A 16004-nucleotide genomic window follows, 5' to 3' on the forward strand; every position below is an offset into this window, starting at 1 on the left:
ATTTTCAATAAATTTTTGGGTAAAACTTTGAATAAATTTGAAAAATGTCACAATCTGTAGGAACTTGTTCTATACTACTTCATGGACTTTGCATTTCTACTAAGAGGTCATTGAAAGAACTATGACAAAAAGCTTTTACATAAATCCATCTACAAAATTTCCCTACTAAGAACAACAAAACAAGAAACAAATTTAAAAAGCTGGATTATTTTCTTCCTTTTAGTTTTAGGAAACTCTGGATGTCTAAACAAAAGATACTTGAAAAATGTAATGCATTATGTCCTCTAATAGTTTGAGACCACATAAAAAGCTCTGAAATCAACAGAGGTGTCACTGTTTGTACTGGGATGTGAGCTTTTCTCAGGCTGAGGACATTTACACTGATTATTCAACATTTTTGATTGTGTTGTCTTTCCAAAGTACTGATCAGGACTTGCATTCAGAAGCAACTACATGGTAGAGTGCACATCATCCACAGATGCGCACTGGCCTCTAGCATAATATTGTCCAAGTGCACCCACCATCCAAGAACCCACTGTTTTCTTATATAATTATTTCTTCTGCCTTTCATGTCACAGTCTTTTATGGCACACTGAGAAGTCATCTTGATCTTGATGGTCAGGTTTCCAGGGAATTTCTCTAAGAAACAAATACTTTGCCTTATTTTCTAGGAGTCATAGGATTTCATAGGAGTTAGAGGCTGTGGCACACAGAATTCTCTATGTTGGTTGTGCATGTATTAACTACTTCCCTTGAAGAACATTGCCTAAGACAACATATGCCATTTCAATCTGATTTTAAAATTAGGATGAATCAGCGCTATGCTCTGAATGTAACATGCAGAATGCTGCAGGCTCAAATCCAACACTGAACTAAAGATAATTTTGGAAGTGTAACGCTCCAGAAATTGTTAAAGACCCACTTTTTGTGTTACTTGGTAAGCTGAAAATAATTTTTGAAAGTTGCAGTGCATTTTTATCTACTGTTTTATGTAGTTGTTGTTATTTATATTTTTGACTACTGCTAACTTTATAAATAGATAAAAAATTATCAGACAGTTGTTCTAACTCAGGTATTTTTTTCTATTTAAGTGTTAGCTGTGGAGTATACAGAAAAAAGTCTGTAAGATTTTTCTTTTGTACTGTCACAAGTTCATGACACAGTATCTGACAGCAAGCCATTCAAGCTGAAGTTTAAATAATACTGAATTAGCTACTTTAAATGCCTTTGCCTTTATATGATCACTGAAACATGTCAACCTTTCTCTGTTCACTAAGAACATTACTAATTTAGGTCAGGATATCTTGGATTCAATAGACCAGTATGTTATGGTTGCTATTTTTATATGAAGAAAAAGCACTATGATATGATCACTGAAAGTCTGTGTATATAATGTCAATGTCAAAGGACATTTACCATGGTCTTTCACTTGGGGAAATGGCTGTCTGAGACAAAAGTGTTCCTACATCAATTTTACTATGACTAAAGAAGTCTATTCTTTCCAGCTAGAAAGCAAAAATTTTTGTGACAATAGGAAAAATGTTTATCCTTTCTTTCTTATCTTTTCCCATCTGTTCTTTTCTGAGAAAAGACATAAGGTTGGTATGATAAGATTTGATTAAAAAAAGATATTTCCCTGTAAAAAAACAAAATCTTTCCTTGTTAGCAGTTATAGTCACATGGTAGTATTATCTCTCCTTTTGAAGATGCTGTGCAGAAGAACAAGGTCCTGGATCAAACTTCTATTAAATTTACCTTCCTTTGTATTGTTAAGCAATGAAAGGAAGTAACTATAACTGCTGACATTCTCAGGGTCAATGTGAATCCTTACTAATCTGTAACAGCATCCTCTAAGTCCTCTGTTCACCACAGAGAAAGCAAGTAAACCATAAATGGAAAAAGCTCCTCAGGGAAGCAAGCAAAAGAATAGGAAAAATCTAGGCAAGGGCATGGGTTCTGCCAGTGAGTCTACTGGGTATGACAAGCACATCCCACAGTTTACATATGAAGCTACCATAGTATTCATTCACTGAATGGCAAAGAATGCAATGAAAAAATTGGTCTCCTATTACTAAGAAAATAATGAGAAGGAGGGTGGGAAACCCACTTACGAGGCTTCAGAGAATGTATGAATTGAAATTTCTTGTTTATATTAGAGAAAGTAGAATAAATATTAAGAGATATCGCTAACATACCAAATATTTACTGATATCTCTAATACTTTCTATTTTAGAGAAAACAGAACTGTTAATTTACTTGATTTAATCTGAATTATTATGTTTCTTAAATGCTCTAAGAGGACTGAACAAGAAAGGGTTGGAATATTCAAATAGAAGCATATTGTCACCACTTACACTCCAAAATATCTCTAACATACAAATTAAGGCATTTTCATTTGCTACTGACAACCACTAGCCTCATCTACCCTCACACTGAGAACTGGACTGTAGAAAAAAAGAGTTTTAAGCTGGTTCTATAGAGTTTCATAGAGGTTTCCCAGTTTTTGCTACCTGCATAGACTCTGTCTCCTGTGCTCTCTCTTTCTCAGAACAATATTGTGTTCACAAGTAAGTGTTCTTTAAGCATATAAATTCAGTTTACAGTTTTTAACTATTAAGACTCAATGTGATATTACCAAAAATGAAGCTAAGAATGGCACTATAAATAGGTGCTTATTACCCCTTAAGGTATGCATAGCATAGTCTTTTTAAGAAGTAAGGAAAAGTGCAAAGTATTCCTCTTCAGTATTTCATTTCTTCAGAAACAGGTGTTATCTTAATTCCATTTCACAAGAAAGACTGTCCAAACAGAAGTTGTTACAAAATGGACCTTCTGAGCAGATTTTTCCTGCTTTGTCCTCTCTTTATTATGACTCTAACGTCTTTCATCAAACAGAACCTGGAGGAACCTCTTAAAAACACAACCTAGTAAGTGAAAAAACACAACCTAGTAAGTTATCCGACATATCCAATCTCAAAAACTGCAAAACAGAAAATAGTCCTCTCTCATTCTCTTTTTGTTTCTAACCTGTAACAGCTGATACTGCAGAAAAGGCTAAATGCATGACTAGGAAGATCCTCTCATCTCTAGCCAAAGAACAAAATATGTCTCATGAAATACGGTACACAGTTGGATGCTGGAGGACATTGCAACACCCAGGAATCACAATAGCTATGAATTCTCCAATAATACAGAAAAAAACCCTGGTCAGTGAATTTGATTGAACTATTTTCAGTGATTGCAGTGGATCGCAACATACAAGAAACTCAGAATAAGCACTAATTGAAATGTATCCTATTTGTTAAGTGAGGCAAGTGGAAAATTTCTATGTAAAGTTTTTCAGTGAACTTCTACTGTCTTTAAAAGTAATTATATTTGCATGATAAGATAGTTTGATTCTATTGTCTACTGTGCTTCAATTTAACTTGCCATAGCAAGTCTCTTTTTCTTTTGTTTACTGAATGACATTTTCCCCTGAATAATGAAATCCATTTTGAAATAGAAAAGGTGAAGTGCTGCTAGTAAAGTCACTCTAGCATTTATCAGAAACATTAGTATATTTTTATTAGTAGTAAAAAAATACTGTGAAGGTTATTATTCCTTTATACTACAGACTGTATTGCATTACATTTTTCAATGTTTATTACACGAGATTACAATATATTTCCTCCTTATCAAATGAAAATTTTGCGCACAACCAGAGGCACCTGAAAGATGCAGTAGTTCCATTCAACTGCTCTGTATCTGTTGAATTCTTTCCTTATAATTAAGTTGTCATAGCAATGCATTTTTAATAGTACTGATTCATATGCCAGTAATGTTCTGGAGACAGAGCTCTTGATAGTTCTTTAGTACGCAATTATGCTAAATTATAACTTTAGCAAATACACAAATACTGGTCTACTTGCACTAGCAGAAGAACATGTGATCAGAGTTAAATTAGGCCAAAGCATAATCTGACACACACAACTAACACAAAGCTACATAAAATGTTGGGTGGCTCAGCTGAAGAAAGTAAAGGCAAATCCTACCCCTGCTTTGTTTTAAATGTAAATGTTTCATGATTAAAAAAACCTAAATGATTACACCTTACTAGGCAGAAAGAAAAGTTTTCCTTTTTTTTTCCTTTTTTTTCCCAAAGGTGTTGCTTTCATATACTGGTACTTATATGATACACCAGGCAGCCGTGGAGAATAAGCATTGAAAATGAGAAATCACAGTACTTTGCTGACTCTGTTTTAGCATGTCTTCCTCTCTGTACTTTTAACAGATCAATTAAATTACACGTATTTATAAGGTTTCAAAATAACAGAAAATCCTCCAAGAACTAGGACTGTATGTCTTGGCTGTTTCCAAGGCACTGATAGCAAGTGTCAGCATGCACGGGTCTGTGAGAGCAAGACATGAATCATGAGCAAAGAAAATTGCCTGATATTTCATTCCTTTTTTAATTCAGAATGTGAATAATAATGTGCATTATTTTTTAATATCAGGCAAAATGTAAGTGAATCAAAGAGAGATGAAGAAGAAAATGCTGTTAGCTTATTTTCTGTGGCTGGGAAAGAGAACAAGGGTAGAGGAAAGATTCTTTTCCTCACATCTCTCTAGAAAGGATAAGGCTTAAATTTTGAAGTGTTGGTTGAGAAGAGCATTACGTAGCACACATCCTCTAAATGCTCCTTCGAAGGGCTGATGAAGGGCAAAGTATATTGTGAATGCAGTAACTGACCTAACTAATATGCCTTAATGAAGATGTGTATTGATTTGGTTATGAGAAATGCTTAGCCTCTAAATATACAAACGTAAAATGGTAATTGTTCACCCTGAAGTTTCTGACCTTTCCTGGATAATGTGAGAAACACACTTGCTTAAGTCAGACTTTAGAAGCTTGCAAGCAGGGGAAAGGTGTGCAAGTGCTATAAATTTCACATACACTAAATTTACCTGTTTCATATATATAGCCTAAGAGTCAAAAATTAAACCAAAAAAACTTTTTTTTGGACTGAAGCACAGTGGAAATCTAACAATGGCAAAGATAAAGTTACTAAGGGAACTGTGGAGTAATGGAGTCAACAAGGTACAAAATGACTAAGCAGAATTTTTGCTTCCCTCTCACTTCCTGGTATATGCATTTTTTCTTAGGATCAAAGCTAATCCTACACTTTGAGTATCTAGGAAAAAAAGTGGAATATGCAAGCTGAAGCTGACATACAAACTAAGACTTCCCAGAAAATAAATATAGTAAGAAATATGAGAATGTATGCATTAATAAGTGCATATATGCACTATATGCCCCTTTACTGTTTATTTAGAATGGATTGTACTTTAGTTAATAAATAAATAAATAAATAACATTTTCCTTAGCAGTTGTAAGCTTTCTCTTCTATGAATTTCTGGCTGTTGCTGCTTTCTTCTTCACAAAGTGCATGTTTAAAATGAATAGAAATTACACATTTAATGAATGGATCAGCAGGCTATTATGTAGTCTCAGACTAGTTGAACAATTGGGTCCTTTTAATAAGGGCGCACCACCAGAGCAGTGCAGAAGATGCTGAATATAGCTGGGGTTATTAATTTCACACTATCAGAGTTTCTTCCACTACGGCTCAGGTCTAGTGAGAGGCAGAGTTGGTCAGCATTTGGTCTGTACATACAGGCATAATCTGCAGGTAGCATGTTTTTACACAGTTCCAAAGTAGATGTAGTCAATCTAGTTAACTATTTGGGGAACACAGATCAAGAACAACACAAGTCTCTCCTGGTCTAAAAGATCATTTATGGTACACAGAGACAACTGTTCCTGATGACGTTTTTTTCAAGAATTTCCTGATTTTTCTTAGATAAGGAATATCACCTCTTCAAGACTATCCTTAAGAATATTAAGTATCTGCTTCTGGTGGTCCTCTGTGAATTGAGTGCTATTCACCTGACTATAGTCACTGACAAGGTGCAACTAAAAGATAAGGGATCCTACAGCCATTTCTGGATATTGGAAAATGTGTGTGCTCATGGAGGTATGTGGTACTTATTTAGGCCATAAAGTGTGTTAGATGCGGAATGTAGAGATAGGAATGATAGACATGTAGACGTGTAGAGATAGGAATGATAATCAGTCTATACCCAAATCCTGAAGACTTAGAGCCTTGTAACTGATAATAATAGCATGCTGAGGTTAAGTGAAAGTTGCACAATTTTCCAGCTTTCTAGTCTGTCTTTAATGAACATGGCCGCATTCACTTCCTTGGATATATTCCTAAGTATAGGGAATGAACTGTTGCTATAGGATACTTCTAATCTAATTCTTTGCTGCTAGGCAAAAGCTCTGCAACATTTTGAATTAAATGTTGAAATAATTGCTTCTCCAGAAAAAAAAAAAAAAAAAAGCATTGCATTACATTTCTGCTTTACTTGTGTTCCTTTTCGTGTACTAAAATATCACTTAATAGTAGCAGAAATAGTGACTGTGGATGGACTCTGAGATGGGCTGCAAAGATCGAGCTGTGGTGGGAGGCTAGAAGACAATAATATTCTAACTAGTAATATAATGCGCTTTGAACTTATCAGTTGCTTCATATAGAGCTGCTGAGATATCAGCAGAAAAACCAACTATACTCATTTTTCCACATGAGTACCCACAGCAATGCTGATAGTATCAGGTGTGTACAGCTGTAATGCAAGTATATTTATCTCTATACAACAATAACACATGGGAGAGAGATAAACAGGGGCAAACCTTTACCTGACTACAACAAATATCTTTACAAATATGATTGCATTGTCTACATGGAAAAGGCATTTTTGAAGATCTGAGACTGGACAAGTAAGAAAGAAGCAGGTGTTGAGCACTCCCAGGGGACCGGTACAAAAGAGAGTAGAGACAAATATCTGGCTATTGCCTACTCACACTACAATGTAAGCTGACAAGGTAGTATTTAAAAAATGCTTCCATACAAAAATCAGCCCAGTGTTATGAAAATGGTATTGCCAGGTTCTGAGTGGGCTTTTTGTTTTGATTGCCTTGGAGGAAGGATAAAGGGAGAACCACAATCTACATTGTTGCCCCTCAAGTAAATACAATAGACTAGTCCCTCATCATTGCTCCCCTTCATTTCTCATTAAATTCACCTTCACTGAATAACAAAGCTGACCCTTTCCTCAGACAAGGGGTACTTCATCTTGCAAAGGTGTATGTTTGAGAAAAACAGCTTCTCTGCCTGCCTGGAGCTCCGCCTACTTCTCTCCTTGTCATGACGCAGAATAATTTCATCCAACCTCAGATGCAAAATGGTACTAGAAAACCACATCTTCCAATTCCTTGGTTCTTCCTTATGATTATTTACCAAATGCAAGATATACAGGCAAAGTAGTGGTAAATAAATGTTATATGTAATATTTTCCCTTTTCCTAGTTTAAAGCCCAAGACAGGTAGAGAGTGAGCCTACAGGTGACTAAGACAAAGTTTTCAACTCGTTTTAAGTTTGCACATTAAGTATTAAGCAAGTCCTTTCCCAAGGTACTTAAACCAAAAAAAGCTACACTAAAGCTTGTCTTGGATCATCATTTTGAAGCTGTAACACAAGTTGTCACACTGAGTGTCAACTGAGATGAGACAAATGTGTGTTTGACTTCATTCAGTGCAGACATTTCTATAGAAAGGGAAATATCCTTTGGCTAATGTGGAAGTTGCTACCAGAAACAGCAAGCTGGTAGTTAAAAAGGAGCAGATCAGTGGGAAATGCTTTTTTCCTTGGCCTGCAAAATGGAATTACATTGTTCATAAAAAGCATGAAAAGGGAACCTTTAATATTGTATTCATTTATTGGATAATTATGACTTTCACTTAGTGATTCTTCTATGCTTTGCTATCTCAATAATAAAAATGGTCAGGTTGACATCATACTTGTGCTGTTATTCAGCAAGCCATGCTATTGCCTGTACATTTTTAGGAAGATGTAACAGTTAACCTTGATGACTTCATTCTGTAACACAGACTATCTCTCAGGCAAGTTTAAAAAATTTGTTTCAGATACGATAGATCTCAGTATTGTATTGATATGTAACATTAATGCAGAGCAACAAACTAATGTCAAACAGTAAAATGGTGAATAGGTGTGTTCTAGCAAAAGGAAAAGTGAAAAAGAAGGAAAAAGGCTAGATATTTTAAACAATTTATTTGTTACTACAGCCCAAGGCTTTTTCCTGATTCTTTTCAAGCTGCAATAAAAATTATATGAAATATTTAAAATGTGAACAGGTAAGTTTACTTACTGTTTCCTGGATGCCAGCGCACTGCATTTAAATATGCATTACAGTAATGGAAGAGAAATTCATGCTTGGATCGGGTAGCTTTTCCTTGAAGTAAGGGCATCAGATCATGTCCATCAATAATTCTGAGTAAGAAAGCATTTCAAAATCAGAAGAATAACCCAAACCTCACTTTACTGAGAAGATATAACTCTGCATTTCTAGTCCTTAAAAAAATAAATCTTCTTCTCATGATCTGAATGGTCACCTCCAGTTGACCAATTCGGAGAAAAACCTTCAGCTGCTCTTCCCCTTTGATTTCTACATTATTTAAGGAAAAATTAATTTTACATTTTGCCACTAGGAATGCTTGCTTCCTTGAGCCATTTTTATCTTTTATCTTTTTTTTTTTCTTCCTGAGAAAGTGACCAGACGTATGTGAGTAAATTGCTACAACACAGTCCTCCAGGTATACAAACACATATACCTGCTCAAGCTGTCTGGCAGTAGTTTGGCCAAAGTAACTCTAAACCAAGAAATATATGCTGTGCTGTGTTAGCATCCCTGGAAGCAATGGTAAGAACTCTGTCCAGCAAATTATGCATGCCAGAATTTAACACACAACTAGTCATTTTGAAATCGAAAACTAACTATGTTTAAATGTGTGTTTATCGACAACACACACACACACTTATATATATAAAAAAATCTCTAAATGCTGCTGGACAATTTTGATCATGGTTTGAAGGAGTCAGTCAATTTACACCAACACGGAGTCATAAAATAAGCAAGGCATCTAAATGTTTTCATAAATTAAGCCTTTGAATTGCTGGAATCAGCTGGCGGGGGAGAAATCACAATCTGCATTTTTGACCTGGTGTGAATTACAAATTTTACAAGAAGTTTTATAGGAAATTACTTTTTGCTGATATATAGATTAGCTGGTAATTATTTTTTAAGCATTTTGAGCAACATCGCATAAAAACTTCTTTGCAACTTCTAAACCCTTAAATGTCTATGTTAATTTTCATTACCATGTAAAACCCTTTTCACATTAGTGTAACTATTACAAGGCAGGTACTATCCTCATTTTTTTAAGCCATGAGCTATGTATGACTATGAAATTCTTGGCAGTAATTGGATGCAACAGCACCATTCTGAGTAGGACTCTTCTCAAAGAATGGGCAGGAAAAAACACTGGAACTCCTAAAGCAATATTGTCCGATAACTCTGCTTTCTGGGTGCATCCCTGTCTGTGGGGATCTGTTGAATTAGCGTCTTTCCCACTCTCAAATTGTTGTGTTTTCTTGCCTGAGTAATGCACTCTTGTCTTGCCCCTGCAGGTTTGCCCACTATCAAGCTGAGAGCAGGACAGATGCATGTCTATTGTACACTTTCTGTTCTACAGCCTGTTGATGGAGAAAAGGGTGTCTCCAGTAATATGTGTCCAATACTCTTGCATTCCCGCATCTGCTGGTTTCAGGGCGGGGAGTATATGAGCCTTTTCTTTCTGATGACCTATTTTTCTTCTTTAACTAGGAACACCTCCTCCTTCCCCTTCTAACCTGCTCCCTGCTAGTGACTGAATCTTAATCATAGTAATTTTTTTTATTTCTCAGAAAGAATTCAGTGGAGTGATAGGAATTCAGCTGCTGTATCAAAGATGCTTCAAGGTAGTCCATGGCATCCCACTCTGATGTACCATGAAGCAGTAATTATGGCACCTAGTCTACACAGAAGAATCAGAGTGGAACAACTTGCAAGTGGAACTTCCATGAGTATATTGGGATTTCTATCAAAGAGATCAAAATAAAACATCAGTGCTTAGTCTTCACTCAAGCAATATGAAAACAAAGTGCATAATATCGGCCCACATTAAGAACAATCTGAACTGCTTAGGTCCGACAGTTACTGCTTGTAGGGTCGACACTTACTGCTTGTAGAGGATCTCTCAGGACCAGTCTGACTAATTTTTCATGTCTTACACATGTCCTGCCCTGCCATTTCCTTCAAGCACTCAATGAATCATCATTAGCAGAGCGTCTCTGCTCACGACTTATTTTCCTCATGCGGATTCTGGATGCTTTGTGCTCGAAAGCTGTTTATGTATGGTAGATGTGTTCAAAGCATATGCATATCAGCAGGTTTCTCCACTTACGGGATTTGCATGGCAACAGAGTTTAGGTGGAGGCACCTTGCTGCTGAGGCTGGGTATCTCCTGAACAAGACAAAGCACAGGGATGTAGGAGTGTTAATAAAGCATTGTATGAATTTAGAAGTCCAGTGGGTTTTCTTATCAGGCTGCAAAACTCTGTCAGGGATTATTTTCACTAACTTGGTAGAGAACAACAAATCCTGTGAGAACAGCCTAGCTGGCATTTTCATGTGTTTTGTTATACTAAGCGGGCCAAGGTTGAGCTCATAAATTTTAAAATAATTTACACTTGCAGTTCCTTTTTCTACCACATTCACTCATGCAGAACACAGCCTTTTTTGATACATTCATTTTTGCTTTTAGTAAATAATTCTAGGCCATGATTTGATGGTATGTTGCTCGTGGTGGTATTCTCTTCCCCTCATGTTGCTTGGTGCTTGTTCTGCAAGTTAAGCTGTATTTACATACAGTGTTTCTGTAAAATATATCAGTATGGCAATATGAGAAGAGACAACATACTACTGTAAGTAATGACAAAAAAGTGCTTTTAAAATGTAATTTTCTTTTTTCATTCTCATCTCTATCTTAATAGACTTCACCAGAATGTATAAAATGTTCATGAGACTTTCTCTAAAACAGAGATAACTACAGAGCATACCTGTCAGGCGGTAGCTGTGCCTTGGCAAGTTTGACTACAGTAGGAAATATATCCATGTTACTTGTTGGTTCATCAATATAGGTACCAGCCTGTATGACTCCAGGCCAATGGAGAAGCCCTGGCACACGAATACCGCCTTCCCAGTTCATTGATTTTCCACCTGAAAAATGAAAGTTTTGTTTGCTAAAAAATCAATTTCTTCTTAGAGAAATACCCCCCCTGCAAGATTCAATTTCCAAATATTAAACATACTGTCTAGCTAGAATCTTTTCATTAAATGCATTTATTTTATTTTTAATTTGCTAGGTTTAGATTTTCCACCTACCCTCAGTACTGTTCTCATAGTAAATCTAATATGTATTAGAGAGAGCTTATAAAATGTATTTAGTTTACAAACAAAATTAAATAACAGCTGTAGGAGGTAAAAAGGCACCTTGCAGGAGTCTTCATATAGAATTTGGTCTAGATAGTGCAACACATAGGTATGTGAAAATACAACCAAAATACAGGAATCAAAAATAAATTGATGCATGCCTACATGTCTGAGGAATGAACCCAGAGAAGATATATGATATTTTATTAAAAATGGTACTTAATGACTTTAGATAGAAGAAAGTACTAATTTAACTATGTTACTGAATTCTCCAGTTCAATGCATTACAAATAAATTCGCTACAGTGATAGTAGATCTCAGGACGCTGTGAAGACCTTTTCGACTTCTAAACCAGCACAGTTGCATCAAATTCTCTATCGACTGATTGCATTCAACATTACGTTGCAGCCATTTCCTTTGTTTCTACAATATCCATCACTGCCCAGTCCTCCCGACATGTTTGGAGAAGGACAATGTGTTTATTCTATGACAACATTTGTACCATTAGTTAATGTAAGATTGATGAAACTCTGCATGAAGAGCTATCACAAGTACTATTATTAATGCCTTACACAGTCATGTGACTATGTACAGCACTTCAGGTTGATCTTTGAAATTAAAATACCACTTGGAAAAAAAATTTCTGGTAAACAGGTGGGGTTTGGATGTGGTTAAGCATGGTCTGGGCCAGGAATTTACAACTAAATCGAGATTGTTTTATATAATAGAAATGTCTGAAAGAAGAGGAATGTGTGTGTTGAACCCCCACCACTAACTGAATCCAACAGCAATTCTTGGTTCAAACAAAAATACTATGAGCCTCTTTTTTCTGGATCTCCCTTTTTCAAGTTAAAAAAAAATGCAAAAGAACAAAATATTACAAAAAAGTACATAATAGTTCTGTCTCCTCAGCCTCTTAGACCTTCAAAGCACCACACAGATTTTAATATCTTTATTGTCAAGACCAGGCCTTGCCATACATGCTGTCTATCTTACTAACTTCTCAATGAAATATTCTATTTCAGCATTGGGGGATTCAGAATCCACTTGTTTTTCTACAGGTTTTTCATTGCTCAATAAGGTTTTCTACAGGTTTTTCACTGTTTGTAAACGTAAGTGGCAACTTCAAAAGAGAAAACTATCTTTTGCATAGATCTTTACCCATTATACATATATACAGTCTTATGGCTGAAAAAACTTTAGCTCATGATTATTTGTTATACCAGATTTTTGCTTAAGTTTTTTTCATGGGCTTTATCAGAATTCATAATATTGAAGAGTCAGGGACACATGATTTTCTAGTCTGACATCAGAAAACTTAGACTTTTTAATATCCAACATTATGTCAAGCAACAATCTTTGCTTAAGTTGTCCTTGGAAAGCAGTGCCAAGTTCAGAGCTCAACAAGACTATCCATCTTCTAGAACAGTCTTAAAAATTTACTTTTGTCACTGCATCAAATGTGATTCCATTCTTACCATAACACAAGTGGCTACCCAGTCTAAAACTCAAGAATGAGATGCATGGATTATTTTTGCTTACATTCTTGTAAAAAAAAAAAAATGATTTTCAAAACCAAAATCTAAACCAAATGTAGATTTAAGTTTATAAAGGTGTTATTTGGTGACATTTAAAGCACCTGTCACCTTGCAGAAGGAAGTGTTCACCCAATGGTATGCTGATGGGTTGTTAATACGGATAGTTCAAGACCAGTGTAGATGTCAACAGACTGTGTGCATCTTCTGTAGAAAAAGTGACTCTATCCATGTACAACACTTATTAGGATTTTAAAAGTTTGGCGGGGATTACACATTACCTAGCATGAAAGCATCAAGATTAATATCCTGAGTTATAGTTCACAGAAAATCCTGCTGAGCGGGAGTAGTTAAATCTGAATAAAAATCCAGGAAAAGTATAAGGACATAAAATTACAGATATCCTCCAATTAAGATACTTCTTAGCGAACAATTATGCCAGGGAGATGATTTAGTTCATGAGCCAGACCCTAGTTCTGTGTAAACAACACAACAGCTTGTTGGCTGGACAGTACGGACAGACAGAAAACTCTAAGAGCTGATCTATACCATAAGTAGCTTTAAGTGTAAGGTTCCTTTTATTTCTGTATACCTGTCTGAACCTAGTAACAGTGCTAGCTAGATTTGGTTTTTTAAATAAATCCTTGTTTTACTGTTGTCTTTTGTGTAATCTGAAGATAGAACAATTTCAATGTAAGTGGTGAAACCCATTCCAACACATGTTGCAATTCTTAAAACCTAGATATTGGATCACTTTCGCAGCTCCTAGGTTCACAGTACAATTTTCTTGAATCACTACAGAACAGGACAGAAAACTTGCACATTACTCAAGCACAAAGGGAGCACTCAGCAAACTGCCTCCCTGCTGTGAGGTACAAAAAAGCAAAATGGACTCCACAGCAGGGCTATCTCCTCTCTTATGTCTATGAAGAAGTGACTGCTGTTTTCCTTTCAAAAGACTAATTGGAGCATAATTTTTTGATATCTCTGGAGGTTAGGAATAGCAGGGAACTAGGGCAGGAATTATAGGTCATTGCAGAAGACTGTCGTCTATTATCTATGCCTATGTGGTGTTCAACTTTATTAGAACTGTGTTTAGTGACATCGCTAGAGTTGCTTAATGCCATTATATGATTACAAATCCCTTGATATACATTGTTGTTAAAACTCTAGCTGTTAAACATTGTTCAAGCTATCTGTATTCTTCTTTCCTTAAAAAATAAATCAAGGTTTCACTACTAATGCTTGAAACATGAAGCAAACATCCAAATGGCTAAAATATTTAAAGGAAAATAAAAAATCCACAAAAGGCCATTATTTAAAAATAAAATCCCTTGATATTTCAGGATCTGACTCATTAGTTTTGCATTTTGCTTGGAGTTAACAACACTGAAACAGAGAAAAGGCAGTAACCTAGTAGTCTGTATGCCTGGCGGACCCTAGGCAGCCTATCTATATATTATTTTTGTTCTCTTGAATTGTTCTAAAAGTGTTTTTAAAACAGCATAAAACACCCCAGGCTGTATTTTCATGCTTAGCTATCTATGCGTTGCACATTCTTCAGTTGCACCCTTCAGTGTTACACTGAACAATAGCCTACATTCACCTCTCCTGAAAAATCTGCAGGAGCAGGCAAAGTACAGACATAACTCTCTGCAGTCATCCACAACATGATGTCAAATTTCCATTTTAACCTCATTTCAAATCTTAGCTAAAGAATTTTTTTTTTCTCCCTCTGCTTTAAATTGACTGCTATTACCTAACTCTGGGAATAGAGCTTTTACAAAAGATGATATATAAAGGAGAACTCTGTGGTATATCACTATTAATATTTTGAATGATGAATGATGAAAAATATTTAAAATAACTTGCTGTATTATAACTATACTACCCTTTCCTTCCTCCTTATATTCTTCTAAAAACAAAGCTTCCAAACCCAATTTATTCTCTTGAATGACAGAAAAATGCAAGGAAATTAATTACTCTACCCATCCATAGTGGACTTTATGCTACAAATATCGACAATCAAAACTGGTAACTATTACTTACCTTATAAAAAACCCAAAAATTTCTTTTCAATGGCAAGCCCATTCTTTATTTTACTGATTTTTAATCTGTTTCATGTACTGCTTTTGTTAATTTTCAAGCTGAGCTGGTTTTGTACAGCTGAATCTAATAGATACAGCTCATTTGGACATCTTCTCATGTGACCTTTCTTCCAATCTAATGAAATTGTCTCTTAGGATATTTTCTGTTTCAGTCAAAATTACAAGATGGGTTGATCATCTAAAAATCTTGATCACTTCAGACAGAATATAACAATACAGTACATTTGGAAAAAAAGTCAATTCTTACTCTCATTAAAGTCAAAAGCGAAACTCCAACTAATACCACTAAATATACAATAGCATAGTTCCTGAGACCAAAGTAATGGTTAGTTTGATTTCTCTGTGGCTTACAGATAGGAAGAAGTTCACTAATAGCTTCAAGAAACACTGCTGAATGAACTTATCACTGCAGTATATGAAATTGTATAAAAATAATACATTTCAATAAAATATTAGATAATCTATTCCTCCAATCCTTGTTCAGCTCTCACAGATCTGCAGTAGATGTGATTTAAAAAACCAGTGTCTAAGTCCTTAAGAAACATTCATTTATTATTTTTCATGGATATTAACAAAGTAACTATGAATATATCTATTTCTAAGGCAAAAGGACTTAAAATTAATGTTGTTTAAATGGTTTGCCATTAACAGAGTTTGAGTTCATTTCTACTAGCAGTATAACTCATGACCCACTCTAGCAGCATGACAGTAGCCAAGTGCCTGTATGCATTGTGCTAAATGCTTCATAAATACAAAGAAAGACAGTGTTCCTAATGTGCCGGTCCAAGGTACAGTCAAGATATATTTAGCTATGTGTCCAAAAGAAGCTGACAGTAAGAGTATTAATAGATGCAAGGAGACTTCATAGAAAATCCCATATGTAACAGAGTGGGATAGATGTCAACAAGTGATAATGAGGGAGGACTTCCAC

General features: G+C 35.5%; 1 protein-coding gene across 1 annotated transcript in view; it reads right to left on the reverse strand.

Annotated features, from left to right (window-relative positions):
• STS (steroid sulfatase) overlaps nucleotides 1-16004 on the reverse strand; it is a 93415-nt gene that overhangs the window by 21634 nt on the left and 55777 nt on the right. The window contains exons 7-8 of the mRNA XM_075522677.1: nucleotides 11058-11217; nucleotides 8269-8390 (exon numbers count right to left, since the gene is read on the reverse strand). Coding sequence (XP_075378792.1) covers nucleotides 8269-8390; nucleotides 11058-11217 — 282 coding nt within the window. The remainder of the gene's footprint in view (nucleotides 1-8268; nucleotides 8391-11057; nucleotides 11218-16004) is intronic.

This window comes from Mycteria americana, chromosome 1 (genome assembly GCF_035582795.1).
Source record: "Mycteria americana isolate JAX WOST 10 ecotype Jacksonville Zoo and Gardens chromosome 1, USCA_MyAme_1.0, whole genome shotgun sequence".
Lineage (NCBI taxonomy): Eukaryota > Metazoa > Chordata > Aves > Ciconiiformes > Ciconiidae > Mycteria > Mycteria americana.